Source organism: Callionymus lyra, chromosome 3 (genome assembly GCF_982586985.1).
Source record: "Callionymus lyra chromosome 3, fCalLyr1.hap1.1, whole genome shotgun sequence".
NCBI lineage: Eukaryota > Metazoa > Chordata > Actinopteri > Syngnathiformes > Callionymidae > Callionymus > Callionymus lyra.
In genome coordinates, this window is record NC_141820.1 from 26,156,102 (window position 1) to 26,180,282 (window position 24,181).

The 24,181-nt window shown below is 40.4% G+C and overlaps 1 protein-coding gene across 1 annotated transcript in view; it reads left to right on the forward strand.

Annotated features, from left to right (window-relative positions):
• The window catches only part of snd1 (staphylococcal nuclease and tudor domain containing 1), a 123,156-nt gene extending 113,826 nt beyond the window's left edge, over positions 1-9,330 (forward strand). The window contains exons 24-25 of the mRNA XM_087787301.1: positions 6,290-6,334; positions 8,631-9,330. Of these exons, the coding sequence (XP_087643427.1) occupies positions 6,290-6,334; positions 8,631-8,696 (111 nt within the window). The 3' untranslated portion in view covers positions 8,697-9,330. The remainder of the gene's footprint in view (positions 1-6,289; positions 6,335-8,630) is intronic.
• Positions 9,331-24,181: the final 14,851 nt, after the last annotated feature.

The following is a 24,181-nucleotide window of genomic DNA, read 5'->3' on the forward strand; positions in this document are numbered from 1 at the left end:
CGTTGAAATATACATTTTAAAGCTACATGTAGTGTAATTAAATGAACAGATTCTTAGGCGTCATAGCTCAGATGGTAGAGTGGTTGCCTGCAGTCCAAAAAGGTTGCAGGTTCAATCCCAGCTGGTGCAGCCTACTCCCATCAGTATGTGTGAATGGCTGTCAAAGCGCTTTGTGACCCTGGTCTAGAAAGGCGCTATATAAATAGAGATTATTATTATTATTATTATTAGAATTTATCAGACTGTCTCAGAATTTCTGAGGCATTTCAAGCCCGTAGTCAAACATCAACTCGGCAACATCAACAAGTTGTTGAGTCTAGTAGATCAGCTGAGCCTGAAGCCTCTCAAAAAAATAAATCTTATATGAATGACCGATGCTTTCAAAGTCCTCGCCCCCACGTGTTAATTTCACCAGCACTAAGTGATCCATCTATAGAGAGATTAGGGCAGTGGTAAGTGGTAATCATGATGAATTCACTTGTACACACTTGCCTCTTTATCACTCGGCTGCTATGGCATGCTGCTGGGTTCTCTGGTGTGTTGTAGTGCGCCTGTAACAAATCTTTCCGGCTCAAATTGCTTCGCGCAGTCACTCGTTAGAGCAGACGATCCTTAAACCTTGGCACCCTAACTGTTAGCGATGCAATATTCATGCACTGCCATGTAGCATCTCTTTAGACTAAAACCTACACCCCAGTAGCTCCTTAAATTGAAAGTAAGTTAGACACAGAAGCCATTATGTTCCAGCAAATGATCCGACAACAACCTGTCGTGTGCCGACTTGTCTGCTTTCAGTGGAGTTGGAATGAGGCAGCAGACCCTAACAGAATGAAATTGTGTAAGGAGGACTGAGCCAGACTAAATAAAAAGGGACTTTTTAGTTTTTTTTTTTTTTGTTCCCGTTTTCGACTGCTTCTGATCAACGTGGCATAGATGAGGTTAGCGGGCAACTGTGTTCTCGCTCGACCGACTGATGTTTATTGACACTCGAGCGTCTGCCGTGTCCGAGCAGAACCAGAGCTGGAACTTTGACTCGCTGTTCCCTGGTTTGCTGTGAAAATCAGAAAAAGTGTCGGCTCACCTACGCACCAGATCATGCACAACCTGTCAGACAGCTGCTGTGTTAGCGTTCACACAGATCCATCACTTTCACGTTGTGCTCTCCAAAAACGCCACCTGGGCCCAGCATACTGGTCAGTGTCAGGAAACACACACACACACACACACTCTCTCTCTTCTGCGTTTGAAAGGTGGACAGATTCACAGGCAGCCAGACGCAACCATTCGAGCCAAAACACCAGATCCACACCACCTGTCGTTCATCTTACAAAACACGGCACATGCTCGCGGAATCATCTTCCGTTAAGTGAGCAGATTTCACCCTAGAAAACCTTTTCTTTTGCTTTATTTTACTAGTTTAAATGAGTGGGATGTCACTCACTTGAAAGTACAGTTTGTCGAAAAACTTTCAGAGTAAGAACATGTTTTTTTTGTTTTTTTTTTAAATTTAAAGTATGTTTTTGATTAGTTACTGTTGCAAACAGAAATGAGATTTAATAATAAAAAACAACAACTATTTAAGTAATTTTTACAGAATAGAAAACATTTCTCCTTTACCTTCTGAGGTCTGGTTTCATCATTGGTTAATTTGATATGTAGCATAACAGGTCGACTTGCTATTATTTTTTAATGAAATCTAGTCTGTTTATGGTACTGTTGCTGGTTTCTTTTAAATGAATAAACTGACTGCAACTCATGCTTGTTTTTAGTAATATAAATTCACATCAGGATAATAGATCTCTTTCTAAGTAAGGCCGTAGTAGTTGCATTATTTGATAATGTGTATTTGCATGAACATACGCCTTCAGTGTCAATGAAGAGGTCAGATTGTGTTTGTTTTTATTTAAAAATAGAAGGGCTAAAGACTCCGATTTAATTCTCCTTGAGCTTCCCAGTGTGTTTTCTCGGCGAAGCAGCGAATTTCTTCAGAACTCTGCCTCAGCCCAGTGTCCGTGGTCCAGCATTCGCCAAGCGTGGCATCTGCCCGACATATGGGAGCTCGGTGGGGCCATCCAGACGAGCATGCGATCATTTGCTGCCTTCTGCTTTCTTACCCTCTTCAAATCAGAGCACGTCCTTTTCTTCTGATTCGTCTAAATCTTGGTTTTCGGCGAAGAGCCGGAGGACATTTCCCTGGTGTCGACATGGATGAAGGCGAAAGAACCAAAAGCTTGGTTACGTTTTTATTACCGGTTTCGCATCTATTAGTGTTTGGTTAAAATAATTTAAGAATGCCGTAAAGCTTCTGTTTTATTGGCCTGAATTTCAACATCAACAACAATAGAATTAACCTGAATTTCTTTAATCATAACTTTCTTACTATGTGATTGTGTTAGCAAAAGTATTAATGTTCTAGATCACTGGTGTCAAACACAATCACACAAAGGGCCAAAATTGTTTAGAAGTCCTTTTAGGATCAATTTTTCTTAATTATCTCTATGTTGGTTTTCCTTCATTGAAAATTATTTTTTGGATGTCTCTGTATGATTGTTGACATCCACAGTCTTTGTTCCTGATCTTGTCTTAAACACTGACAAGTCAATTTATTGTCATGAACAATAATCTACTTTCATTTCGAGCCACCCGCATCTGACAGGCCACAAAAAAGACCTTAAATTTCACTTTTATTTGTACTGCAGTGACCAATGTGACATGAATCTTGTCCAAAAGATCAACTTCTCTCGGTATAAAATAAGTTGATGAAGTGTTTATGCAATAAATATAAAATGTTATTAACTCTCCCAAGGAGGTTATTTTGTGTTTATTTGCTTGTAATGAACTCGTTAGGAATGAGATCATTTTGAATTGATTTCAATTTTGTGGTCATTGAGTTTTTTTCATCTTGATTTATTTATTTATTTTGTCACTGACTTGTATGGCTTCTCAAGAGCTTCTTCATTGTGATTCAGAACGAGCAAAAAACCTTGAAACTTCAAAAACCCTCCTACAATCTCGAACCACCTCTTATAAATTCCAACTTCATCTTTTGTGTGTTTGATGGATGTGTATTTGTTGCCTCCTGGTACTCGCTAAAGCATGTATCCAAATCTCTCTTGATTGAAATACCTCTTAACATATTAACCTAAAATCTCAGACAGGAAGTCGTCCCCATATGTTGAAGCAGTCATTTAATCTCCCCCTCGTTGACCTTAATGGTCTTCACTTGGCAGCCGCCTTCTCTCGCTGGCAAGGATGAAGTTGGCATTGTACCTCTGTTTATACACCCGTCTTTTCTTTGGCATGTAATTAATTCCTCACCTCACTCAGGAAAATGTGAAGCATAGCTTTCCCTTCACCACTTTAAGGAGACCCTTAATGAGTTTCTGTGCCTGTTTGTGGCTTAAATGAGTCATTATGCCGCGCATCAAGTGCTGATAGAAGAGCAATGAAAGAAAGATCTGGTATCGAGCAAATGGCGCTGAAACAATTTGGTTGGCTGTTCCGCCGACGACTGATTGAATGGTGCGTTGCACTTAGCTCAAGAACTGAGCAGTAAAAGTTTCCTGTGGAACACTGAGACGCCGCTTCACGAATACAAAGAAACTTTAGCTAAATTGGAAGCGCCTTATCTGTGCACATTGTGGAGTTCTTGAATCGTTGTTTGATTTCCTGCCTCAAAATGATCAGCATCATTTACTGAACTCAGCGTGATTTCTATCTCCGTCACATATAGCTGTTAATCTCCAGATAATTTAAAGCTCTTGTGTTTAATCAATGTCGGGTTGTTTTTTTTTTTTCCTGCCGCAAGAAATCAAATCTTTTCGTGTCGTCGTTTTATTGAAGCATCAAGTGGAGCAGTGCTTTAAATCAGACTGATTTCTCGTCTCATATCATACAGTTCCATAATGGACTCCAGGGCGTATATTAACCCTGAGTGAGTGTGCAAGTACCAATTACTAAAGAACACCTCGTGCTTCTTTCTTTCTCTATAGAAAGTATTAAAGCCGCATGACCTTTTAAATTCTAGATCCACAAAATTGACGCCTACAGAAACAGCGGTCCAGGTCAGAAAGGCACATTATTTATTACTCTCCATTTAACCCTTTTTTTTATTGACGCATATATTTAGTAAAAGTCGATGATGGAGAAAATAACATTTAATTAATATCTGATGGTGTTCTCAAGTGCCAAACCATGAATCATTTAAGTGTTTCTTTCTGTGGTTCAGAAGGAGCTGCTTCAGTATTTTCTTTGTAGATTACTGTTTTTTTCAGATTATAAGGCACAATATCTATTCGTTTTTTTTACGTTATAAAGCGCTTTAAAGTGATAGTTCACCCAGAATCCACTCATTTTCTACTCACCCTCATGTCAACTAAGTAGGGATTTTCAGAGTTATTAGTTTCCTTTTTAAAGTTATAAGTTTTCATGTAGCGACTGGAGCTCAGTTGTTTTTGTCTTCATCCAAAACTCTTACACGCTTTAAAACATCCAAATGCCTCCATACCCATTCATTGTATTGAAGCCTTGACAAGAGAAATTGTTGCATAAAAACTTAACGTTTTATTAGAGAAGAGAAAAACAGGTCCCGGAGAATCACCATGATTGACAGTGGCAAGGAAAAACTTTCTTTTAATAGGCAGCGACCTCGAACCGAGCCAGAATCGGTGTTGACGGCCTCCTGCTGTGAAGGAGGGATGGGAGGGGATGACGAGGAGAGAACAGAACGTAGTAGGGCAACATACCAGTGCGATGAGACTCATCCCCGAACATCTAGAAACGTTGGTATTTAAGCTACATTCCTCCCACGTGGTAAAGCAGACCAAATGCTCGACTGTGAACGTGATTCCAGACCTTGGTCCCGATGACGGTTCGTGCCGCCTAGTACACCTTTTTTAGTCGGCACCCTCTACCCCGTACACCCAGCTGCACGTCTTCATGTAGTTATTAAATCAACCTTCATGCCTCTGCTACTAGCTATGCAATTATACTTCCCAGCCTCCTCCGCACTCCAGCGAACATCTGGCATTCTTGTTCTGCGTGCGCGCGTCTAAGTGTGAACCCCAGCTCATCTGCTACTATAATAAGCCGACAAACATGGTGCACAATTCAATCTATTACTGGAACACAATGAATGGTTTGCTGCCTGCGCCTTTTAAGTGATTTTCTTTCTCATAAGGAGGGTTTATTGTCTGAGATGAGCGCTAATTATCAGCTTCCGCCGTCAATCACAAGCCTCCGAATGGCTTTCAAATGCCTCAGCTTTGCACTTCATTGCATTTTTTTTTGGGGTCGTTACAACTTGATTCTGGAGGTGAAGTGTGGATGTGTTCTAATCCCGAGGTTTACGGCTCCCCGAGGTCCGAGCGAGCACTGTGGGCATCTCGTCATCCACTCGACCAGCGCCGCACTATTACTCATCACCAGTCCGTACAACGATGGCCGTTCTAGCAAAAACACACCATCTGTTCAACACACATTTATTTGAAGCATCGAAAGTAAATATTACCCCCCAAAAAATAAAGATATATCCTCGACAACAATATGGTCTGTCATAGTTCTGGGTGAAGAATCATGTTTTTAACTCTATTCTAGTCAAAGAAATCTTGGAAACACTGAGGTACTACATTCTTCAAAACAACCTTGCTGGTGTCAATGATAAAATAATATAAATCATTCCTATACAAAAGATTTAGCCCATTAATCAAAATAATGCCTCTTATTATGGCTAATGCAACAACTTTAAATTAATGTCTCAACATCGAAAAGAATAAACAAACGTAGAGAGTGGAGTATTTTAACCTTTTTAGAATTTTGTGCTAACAGTTTTGTTTTTTTAATGTTTTCACTGGATACTCTGTGTTTTGACATGTGCTGTTTTATGACTGTTTTGAATGCTGTTACAAGTCGTTTAAAAAGGAAAATGGAAAAAGGAGGAATCCCAGAGGCTAAATTACAAATTCAAGGCCGGAGATTGAACTCGGAAGTTTCGCTACCATTTGAACTATCGGGACCAGCAACGTAAAGCAAGTGAATTGGAAGAAATAAAAAGATTTTTCGACGTATAGTTATTTTGCCGAGAGAGAAACACAAGTTTGAGCAGTAGATCTAACTTCTGCTGTTCCCTCACCTACACTGTTGAACTGGTGTTTTTTTCATCCCAGCGGGGGAAAAAAAAAAAAAAGTTTGAGCAAATTCTCAAAAGAAGCTCTCGTGGCGCCGAAGATGTTGTCGACCATAATCCTTTAAAATCCGCCGTGTGATCCTAATGAGTGTTTCTGTGCTTCAGGTGACGGAGTACCTGAACAGTCAAGAATCTGCCAAGAGTTCCAGGGTAAGTCTCTTCAACTCTCTGCATTTCCATCCGAGCCGCTCGAAAAATGTTTAAGGATCGGAGACGAGGAGGCTTGAAGACGTTCTGTCTGTGAGGCAGATGTCTGTGTCGAGTCTGGCTGCATTATCTTTCTCCGGTTAATATCATATCTGCCGTCGGAAAAAGAAAAAAAAAAGCGGTGCAGGACTCAGAGCTGTGTGAGGGGAGTAAACGCCGCCGCACTTCTTGGAGCAGGCGTGCGTCAGAGCTCACGCTGGCGAGCTAATTAGTGTCATCAACATGTCTTCATATGCAGATGCACGTCTTCATTCGTAGCCTCCCGTGATAAATTGTTGTGCTTCTCGCCGCCTCACTCCGGGGCCTCCTCCTCCTCCTCCTCCTACGTGATTTTCAGCGGAGGACATGGGATCTAAATTTAGCGGCGCGAAAAAATATCCAACTCCACTTATCCACCCTCTCGGAGTGACCAGTCGCTGCGGCAGCTCCGTTGCCGTTACCCCGACAACGAGCTCGCCGCGACGCTGGTGTCGGGGCCACAGTCACAAAAGTGTCGCCCCCCCCCGATGGTTGATTCTTTAATTCGCTTGTAATAACAGGTGATAATTGGCGTAGGTGCTAATGAGCTAAGAATCTCGGTGAGCGTTCCAGAGCCGACATAAAAGCGAACGATAATGAAAAAACTAAAACCCGTCATGTGTGGATTAAGAGTGTCGACTCGTAGACGAGGCTCGTAACTGTCGTGTAACCGGTTACAAGCAGTTGCACTATATAATCACTGGAGGGTTTCGCTCTATTCAAACACTAGAGCAAAGACTTTCAGTATTTATCAGACACAAAATATTTATTCTTGTTTAATCACTTTAAATAGGTGGTAAATTATAGCCAACATAACTTTTTTTTTTTTATCATATTTTGTGGACTATAAGGTGCACTTTCTTTTCTTCAAAGAGCAGTGCTCTTTTGAAGCCTTGCGTTAATCTGGTTTTATTTACTTTGTATGTTGTACACGGTACTCAAAAATATGTAGAAATAGTGGCAAACTACGAAGCCACATGGCAAAACACTGTTATATCACGCCATAGTATTACTCCTCGAGGATGTAAAGTATTACTTCTCAATGGATCCATAGTATTACTACCCGCGGCTCCGCAGTATTACTACCTGAGGCTCCGCAGTATTACTACCCAAGGCTCCGCAGTATTACTCTCACAGGCGCCTTAGTATTGCTACCAGAAGCTCCGCAATATTACTCCCCGAGGCGCCGCAGTATTACTCCCCAAAGCGCCCCAGTATTACTCCCCAAAGCTCCGCGGTGTTACTCCCCGAGGCGCCGCAGTATTACTCCCAGAGGCTCCGAGGTATTACTCCCCGAGGCCCCGCGGTATTACTCCCCGAGGCCCCGCGGTATTACTCCCCGAGGCGCCGCAGTATTACTCCCCGAGACCCCGCGGTATTACTCCCCGAGGCCCCGCGGTATTACTCCCCGAGGCCCCGCGGTATTACTCCCCGAGGCCCCGCGGTATTACTCCCCGAGGCCCCGCGGTATTACTCCCCGAGGCCCCGCGGTATTACTCCCCGAGGGTTCCGCGGTATTACTCCCCGAGGCCCCGCGGTATTACTCCCCGAGGCCCCGCGGTATTACTCCCCGAGGGTTCCGCGGTATTACTCCCCGAGGCCCCGCGGTATTACTCCCCGAGGCCCCGCAGTATTACTCCCCGAGACCCCGCGGTATTACTCCCCGAGGCCCCGCGGTATTACTCCCCGAGGGTTCCGCGGTATTACTCCCCGAGGCTCCGCGGTTTTACTCCCCGAGGCCCCGCGGTACTACTCCCCGAGGCCCCGCGGTATTACTCCCCGAGGCCCCGCGGTATTACTCCCCGAGACCCCGCGGTATTACTCCCCGAGGCCCCGCGGTATTACTCCCCGAGACCCCGCGGTATTACTCCCCGAGGCCCCGCGGTATTACTCCCCGAGGGTTCCGCGGTATTACTCCCCGAGGGTTCCGCGGTATTACTCCCCGAGGGTTCCGCGGTATTACTCCCCGAGGGTTCCGCTGTATTACTCCCCGAGGCTCCGCGGTATTACTCTCAGAGTAGCCGCACTATTACTCCCAGAGGCTCCGCAGTATTACTTAGAGACTCTGTGGCATTACATAATGAGCCTGATTATATTTATTTTGGCATTTGGAAACATTTGAGAACCTATTTAAGTAAATAAACATGTATGTATAGACATAAATTGTTACTTTTGAACAACTTTTACTTGTCTGAATGTTTTTTGTCTCGTGTTCCACCAGCTCAACATCTGGCGCTACGGAGACTTCCGTGCAGACGACGCCGACGAGTTCGGTTACAGGCGTTAAAGCAAAAGGAGAAGAAAAGAAAAAAAAGCAAACCATCCAATCAACACCATTCCAAAGACACGGGTGACTCACTGGACAGAAGACGAAGTCAAAAAAACGAAAAGAACGATTACAAGCATTTTTAATCCCTCCAGTTTATCTTGCTCAGCTCTCGTAGCTGCTGTCGGGCGCGCTAGCAAAGAGAAATGAGAATCATCCGAGAACATACACCGTCTGTTGCCCTCGTAGCGTCAACACGTATGACTGGTTTCTGCCGTTTTAAAGCTTTGATGAATTCCACGTAACGCTCATGAAACCTTTCACGACGTTTCTTTTTATCGACGCGGCAGCACGGATGAAGAAACATGACTTTGTTTTCAATGTAGATCTCTGTGATGATGAAGTGAGGAACGTTTTCTCGTTTATTTCTTGTCACACTTTCGCAACCAGTGGTTACAGTTGCCAAGCGCTGCAGCTTTTTTGATCGTCACCATGGCTCTCTCTTCCTCTCTCTCCCTCGCTCTCTCGTCCTCTGTAAAGTTCAACGGTTCTCTTCCTTCTGTCTCGGTAGCAGAAACGGTGTTTCCAATTTGTTTCCTTAATATCGGTCCTTTGCATTATATTAAAAATCTGCTGAATAAAAATGAGCAAATGATTCAAGAGTTGGCTTCTTCTTCTTCATTTATCTTTCGTTCAATCTTTACTGACTTCTCTCGGAATATTTTAAAGGCTTAAATTTTGTTTTGTTGTCTTCCCGTGCCCTCGTCAGGAGGTGGGAGGAAACCGGAGTGCCCGGAGTAAACCCCTGCCAGCATGGGGAGATCATACAAACTTCACACAGAAGGCTCATGGGTTGCAGGAAGGGAACCCAAAACTTTCTTGGTTGTCCTTTGGGGGAATATTATTTATGAAAAATGTAGCTTTATCACAAGGTTTGAAAGAACAAATGGATGACACACCTTTGAACCTCAATCTGATTTTGTTGTAATTTATATTTATATAGCGCTTTTCCAGACCAGGGTCACAAAGCGCTTAAACAATCAAAACAATACTCAATAAAATATATACTTAAAAGGTCAAGATAAAACTGATAACACAACAGGAGTTTCAGAAAATCAAGGAAAAGCCTGAACAAATAAGAATGTCTTAAGATGTTTCTTGAAGGAGTCCGTAGATCATCAAACACAGAAAGAGAGGAAGATCGTTCCAAAGCTTAGGAGCAACAGCCTGAAAAGATTTCTCTCCTCTGGTCCTGAACCGTGTGCGTGGAACCATAAGTAGATTCTGATCCACAGACCTAAGAGCCCGAGTTGGGGTGTAAGTCTGGATCAGATCAGTGATGTAAGGAGGAGCCTGACCATGAATAGATCTGAAAGTAAGAACCAGAATTTTAAAGTTGATCCTGAAAGAAACTGGAAGGCAGTGAAGAGTTTTAAGGATCGGAGAAATGTGAGTTCTTCTAGTGGAGCAGAACAGAATTCTCACTGCAGAGTTCTGAATCAACTGTCCAACAACAAGTCCTTTTTGTTAAGACATGAAAATAAACTGTTACAATAATCCAGACGAGAAGAAACAAACGCATGGATTATAAGCTCCAGATCATGTTCCGACAACATTTTCCTAAATTTAGAGATTTTTCTCAGTTGAAGAAACAGTTTCTGGTCAGTTTTCTGCAGTGTCGAACAAGAGACATGTCTTTATCAAATACAACACCCAGGTTTCTCAGGCTGAGTTTGACAGACTGACCTAAGTCACCCAAGTAATGACTCAACCCTGGAATCTTATCATAAGGAGTAATAACCAGAGTTTCAGTTTTGTCCACATTTAGCTGCAAAGTGTTTTCACTCAGCCATTGTTTGATAAGTTGTTGATCAACACTTGACATCATGCGTGTGTATTGTGAAGAATCTGGCGATACGATATGTTTCACGATACAGTGGGTTGTGATACATTGCGATACTGTAGTAACGAGGATATATTTGTGTTATTGTCCGAGTACTCTAGGTGTCGCAGAATTTACAGACCGCACGACTCCTGACGAAGTCGTCCCTGTTTTCCATCATATATCATCGAAAGCCTCATTTATGAGACGATGTTGTCGAAGGTGCGTCGACGACCGTCGTGAGATTCATGGCCAACATGTTTCTCGATCTTCAAGGTCACACTGAAGGGATGACGACGATGCATAATTCACTCGTTTTCCACTCGGAACAGGAGGGTTTTTATAACCTTCGGAATCAGGAGCGTTCCGTAACGATGGACGTCATCTGCTCATTACCGTTGGAAGTTCAAGGAAGTGGATGATTTATCCGAGCGAAAACATGGAAGTCATTATCCTGAAGGTGTGAGTTGTTGTCTCGTGATACTTTTGGTGGAATTATTTATTTATTCATTTTATTATTTTTTTGAGCCGTGTTGTTTTTTTTTGGTTTTTTTGATATCCATTTTTTGTAACATTCCACAACATTTTGTGTTTAATATCTACCCAAACTTTCGTTACGTAGGTTCTTTTTAATTATAAGTTTTTAGTTATTTTTGTTTCTTGACATTTTGCGACAACAGGGTGAGTTTTAGAGACATAAGGCCCACATTTAATTTAAAAACAATATGTCTTCGTCATAAGAATGTCCTCAATTGTAAACTTATCTAATTTGATATTAGAATTAAAGAGTTGCAAAGTTACAGAATTAAGATTCTAATATTCATAATATATAAACTAAAGTCTGCAGCTAGCTTGACATCGACTAGCTACGCTAGCAAGTGTAGCGTTCAGTTAAAAAACAGAAAAGTGTCAAGTTCTTAATAAACATCCCTTTTATTTAAGCAAGACTAGGTAACGACACCTTCGTAAAATATTTGTGTAGCAATTATTACATTAATTACATATATTTATTTTTCCATTCAAGCCACATGTGTCGACCTCTAAACTAATGCTATCAAACTTAAGATCCACTGCTTGCATAAAATATTAAAAATGATAATAAACATGAAATCTTTTTAGTTTGAGTTCATTAATGAAAGTATTAATACATTAAAAAACAATACGTAATACATGTCATTGGTGTTTAATGTAATGTATTTTCTAAAATAATATGAATAAAAAAAGACTACATAAAAGTATCCTTGTATTTTTAAATAAAACTTAAATGTATGCTAATAAAAAGATATAATAAATACATGTCTCCCTTTTTAATTGTGCTTTATTATCACGCAAAAATATTCAAGTTGTAGTTAGTGATGGTTTGATGAAGCTTCATGATACAGTGTCATGTTGTTTAGACGTCAGTAGGTGGCGCCATCAGTTCATGTGATGTTTCATCCTAACGGAGGGAAAATAGTGCAGAGCCCGCCACCTAGTGGCCTCTGAGAATAATGACACTGCTTCATGAAGCTTCATCAGACCATCACTAGTTGTAGTCAGTGACCCTGAAAGATTTAGTCTTTGCAAAATCTTTAGTTTGAGACTAAAACTGTTAAACACTAGACTTAAGTGTCTTTAAAACAAAAAAAAAATGTAATTCTTCTGGTGTGTCAGATGCAAGAGAATCAAGAGGCAAATATGTACTTTTACGAAACAATTTTTAACTGATATTGTCTTTTCATTGTTCGGACTCAATTTCCTGTAACTATATTTCTTCTTCCTCACCGAACATCTTGGTTTCTCTCCGTACAATGTTGCCACGACGACCCCCCCGGGATCTCTAAAACTCATAATATCCACACGAATGTTAATCGACCTTGATTTTCGAGCCAACCGTCCGAAGGGGCCCCGTAGAACGAGCGAGCAGAACCAAAAAGGAGGCCCCCGGGAACTGGAGGAACCCTCTGTTTGTTATTCCAAACTCTCTGTGGAAAAAAAAAAAAAACGACCGGGACGGAAGCGTTCAACGTTTTAAAAATTCCGATTGTGTCTTAAAAAGGGCCTTGAAGACGCTCTAGGAACTTTTCTATATATATATATATATATATATCGATATATTTTATGGCTTTCTTCACGCTTGATAGATGGCGCCCGCTTTTTTTTGCTTGATCACCGCTCCGACCGAAGGCATGAATTAAAATTTATGAGTGTGTTTTATATTATATCTGTCATGGCGCTCCAACTTGCATAACCCGGGGAATCATTAAACATCCCAGGATATACGTTCTCAGAGTAAAATAGAGCACGAGTAGAAGAGGGGTTGGGGGGTGACATGGAGCCTTCCTCGGGATGTCATTCCTAATTCCAGGTGCCAGCAGCAGTCAGGAGCCACCAAATCAAAGATGGCCCGAGCAATTCATCATGGTGTTCATGTCCAATTACCAGAAGTTGGGATGAGAAATATGCTCCGTGAGCAATTAACAATCCTGTCTCCCTTGTTAGCTGAGTCATGGGCTGAGCACCGGGCGACTTTGTCTTCTAGATTCATGTCCTTCCCCTCGCTCTCGCTCTCGCTCCTCCGTCACCGCCATCCATCGCCGCGATAAAGAAGAACAAACGAGCGAAGATGCCGGGGAAGATATTATTAAAAGTGCGGTCGGAGTTGTTGAGCGCATCCTTGTGGTGGTTTCATCCTCTGTTTGTTGAAGCTGTCACCGTGGAAACGATGCCGGTTACGGACAGATTACAGAGAACCGTTGTCAGCGAATTGTTTGCTCTGAGATGTTGATTATTCTGATCCCGCCGCCGCCGCCGCTTTTTTTTTGTTGTTTTATTCCGAGGCGGCCCAATCCAAACTGGTGTCAACAACGATTAAACGCTGAAGCGTCGACCGCGCTGTGAGGGATTCTTAAGAGTCGTCGGCGTCACTGAAGTCTCCGAGTCTTAATATCGCTGTGTCTTCCTGTCGTGTCACTTTCGCTTAAAAACAATAAACAAGCGCTTGATGCCTTTGAAGAGCGACGGATGAAACTCTTCATTCAGTAGCTCCTGCTTCTGAGGTCTAGGGTCTGTCCCGGGACACTGGGGAGAGACGTCAAGTCCCTCACAGGGCTTTTTCGACGACATGGGGGTACTTGTGGTGGGCGGGGCCGTCGTGACCTTGGGCGGAAATGGTAAGGTAAGGTCTCGACATCTTTTCGGACCGAAATACTGGTCATCTTCTCGCATTTTTTTTTTAACCCTTGTGTTATCTCTGGGTCAAGGTGACCCGGAGGTCTAACAGAAAATGTGTTTGAGGTATCCCTTGTGTTGTCTCTGGGTCAAGTTGTTATTTGGAACCAGGTGGAGAAAACACTTTCTCTCCCAGCGCTTGGTTCTGATGCCCCGTCCACACCCTGGCATGTGTTCCGGGGATCAAATAGGTGTGAACCGGTGCTTGCTTTTGATTGGTCGCCCTGGCTGCACCGTGATTGGCGGACACCCTTTTTTATGTTCACCTTCCCCAAACCTGTTCCTGCTTACCTGTGACACACCTGGTCAAATATCATCTGCCGATCCAGGCTTGTTGCTTCCTGTAGGTGAGTTTCTGTTTCTGTTGAACATCGTCAACCCTTGGGTCATCTCAAGAAAGTCCAGAAAACAAATGTGTTTGTGGTATCCCTTGTGTTGCCTCTGGAAGCCAAGTTCTCAGTGCAGAATAGAGTACAATGCATGCAGGGTAACAAGGGGTCACCTTGACCCTGAGATTTCGGCGACTGTGAGACACTTTCACAGTAAATTGTTGACAGTCTCGTCTAAATGTGTCTTGATTGGAAAAACATATTAATTTCTCTGTTTAACCATCAACTAAACTGATTATCGATGTTGTTTCCTCAACAAACTGTGACGGTTCCACACCAGCGCCTGCTTTAAACTTTGTCTTAACATGTTTTTTACACAATTATATTCAATTATTTAATAAAAACAAATCCAACCTTTCAATAACCAAATTATTGATTGATATTATTGGAAGAAAAACACATTAATTTATCTTCTTAATTCTCGAATATGAAGCTTCACTAAGCATCAATTTCAGAGCACTCTCTTTTTAAAAAATGACAAAGTTTCATTAAAACGGTTCAGAGGTGAAAGTGCAGAGAGTGCCCTCTAGTGGGCTTCAAAGAATGAAGACAATGCTTCATGAAGCTTCATTACCAGTTGGTTAGTAAATAACTTAACTGTAAAAAAATGTATACAATTTTCTTAATATTTACTTGTGTCAACGTAAAGAAACGTAAGAATTTAAAGTATATAGATTTAAATATAATTTGTGTTTTATTGTATGTAAAACAATGTATGTATTGTGTTTGGAATCATGAAGCTTCGCGAAGCATCAGCTTGAATTTCTCCAGCTTTGAACAACTAATATAACTCAATCCTTTTTAAACCAACTACAGTAAAGGCCCACAGTTGATGAAGAAACATTTATTTAACTCTTTATTGTGCTGCCGAACAATGTGTTGTTGCAGAATCTTCTCCGCTGAAATGTCGCGTCACTTTCTTCCAACAATGTGACGAGACCGTCGTGTCTTCGCTTATCTCGGCGTCGCAGGCGCTCCGTCCGTCTCGTCGTGTTGCCACGGCGATGAGTATTTAACTGGACCCTGGTCAAGTACCGCTCGTGTCGTCCAGAAGCTGATCTATGAATATTTATTAAAAAAAAAAGAGTTTTCACACTCCTCTGTTTTTGATTAAGATGTTTTCATGGCGTGAAATTAAATAAGTTTTGCTTTTCTTTTGTTCTTTTTTGAAACCACTGATGGTTTTATGAAGCCCAGAACGGAGACATATTTCCATAGATTTCCATCAACCTGCACGTCCCCTTGACTCATGGCTCCTGATTAAACACCTTCCGGAGACGACTTGTTCTCGCCGCGGTCAGGAGAGTTCATCCAAGATCATAATCCACGGAACATCTTTCCGTTAGAAGTTACGAAGTGGAGTCGAGGAGGTGCAAACCTGAGGACACGTCAGAGAGACCGATGGTGTGAGGAGCGTCGGAGATGAAGGACACATGGTTTGGACATACGACCCCAGAAATAGTCTTCAGATGGAGCTACAAGGCAACAGTTTAATGACAGCATTATTTTCAGGGGACAGACCTTCAGATAAAAAAACTGCAAAAATCAAATTGTGTGACAGGCAAGAAATCTAAAATACAAAAAAATATATATCTCACCATAACGCTGACTCAGCAGAAGCTCTGGACTGGATCCAATATAAAGTTTTCTTTGACTTTTTTTTCACTTGATAACAGACTTATTTTTTGAGAAAACTTCACTAAAACATGTGTCTTGACTTGAGAAGGATGCTAGCGTCAGTAAACGGCAAATTTCGACAGATTCCAATAAAATTGCTTTGGATGCTGTTAAGGGCAAAAAAAATTGGATTTTTAAAAGCAATAACTTATCAAATTTGAGCTCTTACTTTGGAAGTATATATATATACTTATATATATATGTGTGTGTGTGTTCGTGTGTGTGACTTATTATTCATTAGTTGTTGCACTCAGAACAACAATGAATACAATAAAGACTGATTTAGTCCAAACATTTACCTTACAACTCTATGCAGCTCTATTATTTCAAAAATGCACAAAAACCCTTTAAATATTCAATACATAAAATATGAAAATAAGACCAAAAAAAAGATTCAGTAAAATAACTTAAAAAGGATATGGACGTTTATACAACAAGTCTTATTCTAGAAAAATGACATTTAATACAACTGAGAGCTTTAAAGTTTAACTTGATTTGCAAAAGTAAAACTCAAAATCCCAGGGAAATGATTCAAATGGAATGAAAACGGTAAAACAGCAGCAGCAGGTCGGTTCAGAGAGCGAGTTTTGCAGAAGGTTAAATAACAAAGTGAGACATTTAATAGAATTTTAATTGTTCATGTACTTGTATTGTTTCATTATTACTTTAAAGTTACAAAGTTTTTTATATTTTGTAGTGTTGACTGGAACATAGTACACTAAATGATTCAAGAGTTACTGTTTTAAATCAATTCAAAGGACATTTTATGATGAATAGATGCATTAAAATAAAGCTGAGAAACTTACAATGAGACGGTGTGTGTTTCCAGGGCGTCACACTGACCATCACTCCAGAGATGAAGAATGATGCGAATGAAGATCCCGTAGAGATGAAGCTTCATGAAGCCTCGCCTCATTTTCAGAGCCAGATAGAGGGAAACTCTATCACACATTGTTCATTTTCACAAGATGATGGTTTTTTGAAAACATGTTTAAAGGTGTGAACTGGGAGAAGAATTGTTGTTGATTGTTTCCGAACCAAAACACCACATTAAGCCTGTACGAGAATATTAGTTCAGATCATAGAAAGTGGTGAAAAATACAACACAAAAGAAGCTCAATCACACTGAAACCTGGCAACACGTTTGCAGGAGGCAGCGTTGATTTTTATTTATATACTGTGTGGGGACATTTTATCCTACATACCTGGCAACGTGTTGATTTGTACCTGCTGGGCTTTAAATAATGTTTTCTGTGATTGAACTTGTTGAGCAGGTTTTTTTCTTAAAGTTATTCAATGTAATGACTTTGACTGTCAAACTTGTTTTATGATTTTATTTCCACATGTGTGTCAAGTGAAAGCCCAACAATTTTGTGTCAAACTCTCAAATCTGGCCAAGTCATTATATATGGCATGTCTGATGGTCGGCTCGAAGTAGATCAATGTTCACGTTGATATCCTGACACATAGAGGACGCCAGTGTTTAAGATAAGAAAGATAAGATAGCCTATTAACTTCGATGAATAAACAGAGACTGCCAATAACAGTAAAATGATGTTGAAGGAAATGATTTTGCGGGGGTAAGTATTTGATAGACAAACACAGAGATACTTGAGATTTATTGGATCCCCCAAGTATAAAACAATAAAATCATAATCAGACTCATACTAACTTTTAAGGGAACATTTGCATTTGCTAAAGGATTTTGGTCCCTTGTGTGATTAAGTTTGTGATTGAAAAATACTGAGCGAGTGTGTTGAAATGTGTGAGAAATTCTCAAAAAGAACATGAAGCTTGTTTACTCAGATTAGCCATCAGGAAAAAAACACTGATCTTTGTTTGCTTCATTTAAGACCAGCTGTTATTCATTCTGTTCTGTTTGTAATCTGTTTGTGAACTTTTTTTTCTTTCTCTCAGATAATCAATAACGTACAATGGAGTATAAAGATGCAACCGAAACCGAGCTCAAAAAAAGGTTCCGTATTAAACTCTCCTGGCTACGAGTAAAATTGTTGTGATTTAAAACCCAATATAAGGTAAGTAAGTAAGTAAGTAAGTAAGTAATTTTTATTTATATAGCGCTTTTCCATACCAGGGTCACAAAGCGCTTAAACAATCAAAACAATGCTCAATAAAATATATACTATATATAAAGCCTGCACAAATAAAAATGTTTTAAGATGTTTCTTGAAGGAGCCTGACCATGAATAGATCTGAAAGTAAGAACCAGAATTTTAAAGTTGATCCTGAAAGAAACTGGAAGCCAGTGAAGAGTTTTAAGGATCGGAGAAATGTGAGTTCTTCTACTAGAGCGGGTTAGAATTCTCGCTGCAGAGTTTTGTATTAACTGCAGACGAGACAGCTCCTTCTTGTTAAGACATGAAAATAAACTGTTACAATAGTCCAGACGAGAAGAAACAAACGCATGGATTACAAGTTCCAGATTGTGTTGTGACACATTTTCCTAAATTTAGAGATTTTTCTCAGTTGAAGGAAACAGTTTCTGGACAGTTTTCTGCAGTGTTGAACTAGAGACATGTCTTTGTCAAATACAACACCCAGGTTTCTCAGGCTCAGTTTGACAGACTGACCTAAGTCACCCAAGTACCGACTCAACCCTGGAACCTTATCATCAGGAGCAATAACCAGAGTTTCAGTTTTGTCCACATTTCAGCTTCCTTATATGACCCTCCTGGCTTTCTTGCCTGATAAGTTCATTCTAGGTCGGGGTCCGGGTCACGATTCACCACCACGACATCATTGTCGCGGCGCTTCAATGTGACTCTTTTGTCCGCATAATGTCCGAGATCGCAGATAACATTTTTTCCTCCTGGAGAATTTCAGAAGAAGCAATTAATGCGTCACCTTATTCCAAAAGGATCCAGACATCGTCATCTCGTATTGGCGGCGCTGATGAATGAAGTCCGCGAGAGCGACACCTGCCTCGATTCCGACTTCCTCCCGAGAGGTTTTCATTGTTGGGCAGAAGCTTGAATCAAACGATGGCAGCAATCAGACACACTGAAGACAGCTGTTCAGTGAAAAGTGTCTCGCTGTGCCGCGTCCGTCTCAGAAGAAGTCAGGGATTGGAATTGACGGCTTATTTTCATCAACCACAATTGTCTAGAGATGTTCCATCAGTGCAGACAAAAGTTTTAGTTGGACCGTGGAGCAGATGAATCACCACAAAAGCTCTGAGAGCGCCACCTGCCATCAGCGTTTATTTAGATCATTACATTTAAAATGTTTCTTAAAAGTTCTTATTTAGAGTTCTAGGTTTGCCCAGAAGAAAGTTTCATATCTTTAATGAGTTAAGTTTAATTTAACTTAGTTTAACATTTAATAATCATGTGTTAACTGTGTGTTGTTTTTGTTGCTGATATATTTAGCATTCTTTGATTTATTATGGTTTATTTTACTATCATTATTATTAAATATATTTTTATTATGACATTTTTTTTATTTTATTATAATTTTAGTTTTTTATTATTTATCCATTTTATTTTTTTTGATTAATATAATCTTCGTTTTCTAGGTATAATATGTGTACTGTATGTCTTGATATAACCTTTTTTTTACTGCTGTTTTTAAGTCAGATTTCCCAATATTTTGAAGAATAAAGTTGTATCAATCAATCAAACTAAATAAATCTGCATATCTGTTTGCGCCTATCGAGTAATTCTCTACATTGATTGATCATCTGTAAAACTGGTGATTCAGTTCATTTTCTACAACCTGTACCCAGTTTACTCGAGCAGCTATTTTTGATCATCAGCTCACAGTTTGATAACATTCTAAATCATTATGGTCTGATCCTCGGTCTGCCCTGGACAAAAACCTGAGATAATAGATAATAATAATCCAGAAAAACTTCATTTTCCACCCTGACTATGTAACAAAAAAAAAAAAGTACCAAACTGAGCGAGTCTTTGAAAAGAACCAGCTGGATTTCCCCCAACTTCATGGATGACATGAAAGATTGAAGCATCCCGGGAGAGGATTTGAAGCGATTCTTAGATTCCCCGCTGCAGCGTCAGGCTGTGTTTATTTTAGTTGGACCTGGAGTTTTCTTCTTCCAACTGATCTTCTTCTTGACTGTCTCCAGGCGGAAGTTCTCCTCCTCCCCCCCACTGGATAATTCATATCAGGATTCAAATCAAGCTGTCAGAAGTTCTAGTAAAAATATGATTCTTGACGCCAGCTGTTGCAAAAAAGCTTTAGTTCAAAGTGAATTCATTTGAATGATAGTAAAGAATATGAGGAGATTTTTTTTCAACTCTTGCTTTTTAAACTTTTCCTTCTCCACCTCTTGACCTAAACTGAGGTGTCCCAGGACACTGAGAGGAATCTGTCCGGACTAGATCCCTGATCTTCTCTGCAAAAAGCACTCGCTTTGGCTGCTTTTATCCACATTTTGTCCATAGCTTCTCAATATGGTCAGAGCCAGTAATATTAAATAAAACCTCACATCAGTTTCATCATCTTAAACTTCCTGTTTGTCCCACTTTCCTTTTAATCCTCAGTTTGATCAGGTCCACTGCGCCTGTTGCTGTGTCTTCACAGCAGCTCGCCTGTTGCTGTGCCTTGTGTTATCTCAGGGTCCACCACTGCATATGTACTTTATGGAAGCCAGGGAGGTCGTCCAACTTGACCCAGAGACAACACAATTGATCCCATAAACACAAGTGTTTTCGGAACTTGACCCTGAAATCAAGGGTTAACTAACAAACGTATCAACTGCCTGACCTAAATGCCTCAGCAACAGGCACCAAGATTGTAACCTTCATCATAAGGTTTGTAGCCAGTATTCTTCTCTTGTTTACCATTTGTGTTTAGCTTAACTCCTGATTCGTGGTTGATTTTGAATTTACATTTTAAGTCTGTGATATGGACACCCACGATCTTGGACACTACTTAGTTGATCTTCTATTTGTTTATGAATTGTTACCTTGTGGTTAAACATGTGTGCATTTTTCCCTTTTGCATGGTTTTTTGGTTGATTCACTCCCCTTTTGGTTCCGACTCTTATCCAGTAATCACAGCATCGCTAGTAAAAATGTAGATCAACCGTTGCACCCTTCCACCCCCATGTGCTTGATATTCTGACGTGATGTGGCAAAACTTTCGCCCGAGACTCTTAATTTTTCATTTACAAACTATTTTCACCACAGGAACTACATTGTTGCACTAGTTAGCATAAAAGCTATCATAACACTAATATGTCAAAACATTTGACATACATTTAATATTTTTAATTAATTTGAACATTATGGGTGATAAAGCAAAGACAAAAATGAGTTTATTCTCCATGTTGAATATTATCTACATCACTGTGTCTTGTGGGTTCAGATTGGCCAACGTGAAGTTAATGCGCAGATTTTCTTTGCTTGAGTATTTAGCTTGATGATGTGGGTGACCAACCAGAAAATCAGGGAAGGATTTCTCTCCTCTGGTCCGGAAGCGTGTTCAGGAACCATCAGTAGATTCTGATCCACAGACCTCAGAGCCCGAGCTGGGGTGTAAGTCTGGTTCACATCACTGATGTAAGGAGGAGTCTGACCATGAATAGATCTGAAAGAAAGAACCCAAATTTAAAATTGATCCTGAAAGAAACTGGCAGCCAGTGAAGAGTTTCAAGGATTGGAGAAATGTGAGTTCTTCTACTAGAGCAGCTCAGCATTCTCGCTGCAGAGTTTTGTATTAACTGCAGGCGAGACAGATCCTTCTTGTTAAGACATGAAAACTAATGCAATAGTCCAGACGAGAAGAAACAAACGCATGGATTACAAGCTCCAGATTGTGTTGTGACAACCTTTTCCTAAGAAGGTTGCAGGTCAGTAGGGAGCCAACTTGTGACCTTTCTGTGTGAAAGGGTTGTATGTTCTCCCTGTGTTGCGTGGGTTTACTCCGGTTTCCTCCCACAGTCCAAAAACATACAGAGGTTGATTGGTAACTTTGGGATATTGTTGGCAGGTTTGAGTGTGTGTGTGAATGAATGTGTGTCTTTGTGTGCCCTGAGACAGACTGGCATAAAGGGAATAAGCGACCGAAAATGAAATATGATTTTCATTTTTGTGAGGTTGTTGACATTTGTAATTAAATGCGATTCTTGTATGCGTCTCAAGTGTGAACTTAAGACGCCTCAAAACTCACAGCAACTGTCAGTGTTTGCAGAGGTAAACGCTTGTAATTCATGCCGTTGGTGATGTTCAAGTGTTGTACCAGAGCCAGCATATTCGTTAGCGTTTTTTATTTGTTTTAAACCTTGTTTTATGTCAGGGTCAAGGTGACCTGGTGACCTGAAAACACCTTGACTCTGAGATAACACAGCGGTTAAGGAAACTGTTGATGAAAAAAGACAGGGTTTTTTGTCATGGCGTTTGTGTACGATCGTGAATGCTTGATGAAATTTAAGTCCGAGAAATGCTACCTGGTCATTCAGAGTAAATTTAGGACCACATGTCCAAAAGGCCTGGTTTGTGTTTGAGAAATCTGTCATTTAAAGATCTGATACAGGTTGTAAAGGGGCAAAAATCTAAAGGGTTACTACAGACGGCAGTCTGAACGTAGCGTTAGACAGAGGTTCCAAAGTAGTAACAACTTTAACATGGTTACTCAAATGATTTGACAGCGAGCCAACTGGACTGTGTAGAGTTCTGGGAAGACGTTTCACCTCCTCATCCGAGAGGTTTCTTCACTTCCAAATGAGCTAGACTGCTACACAGTCCAGTTGACCACTTGGATAACCATGACCTGGATGAATGAGAACCTACAAGGACAAACATTTAACATGCACATACAAAACATATCAAATTAGATTATTATGTTGTTTTATGCCAAGTTTTCTTCATCCAATAGCAGGAAAATGCTCCATTAGTTTGAAACTAATCTGCACGACAGACCAATATAACTGGTTTTATCTATCGATCCTCTGAGGTGAAAAGTCTCCTAAGACCACCTTAATATAAAGATTCATTCATCATATGGCTGATTTATCATCTTCCTCGCCATTGTCTACCTAACTGGAGATCGTTATTAATACTGTATTTTGGTCAGCAGTGGTTTAGTCTTCAAGCAAAGGAAAGGATATTGCATCTGACATCGCATAAAAAAAGCAAGTGATCCAGGAAACCGTTCTTTGTCCGGGGTCTTCCGATGTCAAGAATTATTTTCAAAATTGCCAACCTAATTAAAGAGCTGGTGTAAGACGAAGCCCCACGGAGTCAGTGATGGTGCTTAATTGGGGAGACATTATCCAGTCTGTATAGATTTACATGTAATTCCATTCAGTTTTCAGCATAATCCTGCTTCTTAACATTTCTAAACCCCGCCGTGTTTAGTAAGCCCAACATTACAAAGCCTCGGGTCTGTCTTCGTGGGTCGGACGTACTGAAGCATGTATTGTGAATGGACACAGGAATAAAGGTTTTATCCCGTAATTCCATTGGACTACTTTATGTTTGAATAAAGAGCTTCGTTTTCGCCTCTTCATCGCGCAACTGCAGGCGTGTTGCTGCTTCTAAACTTAAGTAGCAACCACGGAATTGAATTAAGATACTGTTCAATTTTTCTCTGTCTGAGGCAACTTTTGTGTTTTCCTTTATTTAATTGAGATCAACAGGCCCACAGAAAATTGGCTCTTGAAGTTATTTATTCAGGTTCTTAACATTTCATATCCTCGAGTTTAGGTGTAGGACAAAACCTTTGTGCCCACAAAACAGCCATTGAATCTAAAGTTTTAAATGTGGCCTCTGGGCCGCACTTTGTCCAGGTACTTCTTAATCTTTCATAAAACTGATGCTTAAAGAATGTTACAATCTTGGCCATATAAGTAAAGATGTGACTTGTCAACAACTTGAAAACTTTTTTTCCCCCACTTCTGCCAGGGAGTCATAATGAATACAAAATAAAAGTATATGATAAAAATTCAGCTTGTTACAGCGTGTTTCAGTGCAAATGTTACTGTACAGAGTGTTTTCTTTATGCTTTCTATGTATTAATATTATTTAAGTGTGTATTTAAATTGCTCGAATAGCATAAATATGAATGTAAATTAGTTTACATAAAGTACCATTCACAGTGGCTTCTGTTGGCAAGATCAATGTAGGAAAATAATAACAATCATTATAATCATTTTGGAACATTGAAAACCATGAAGTTAAGAGTAGATTTACCTATCCTTCTTTAAAACTTACCCTACTGAATGGTTCTGCTGAAAGTCATTTGAAAACACTCAAGAGATTGTGGGTTCAATCCCCACATTTCAGAGCGTTTTTTCCGAATTTGTTTGAAAGTTTTGTTTGCCACTGCAATACTACAAATAAAAATACTTTACCTCTCTTTTCATT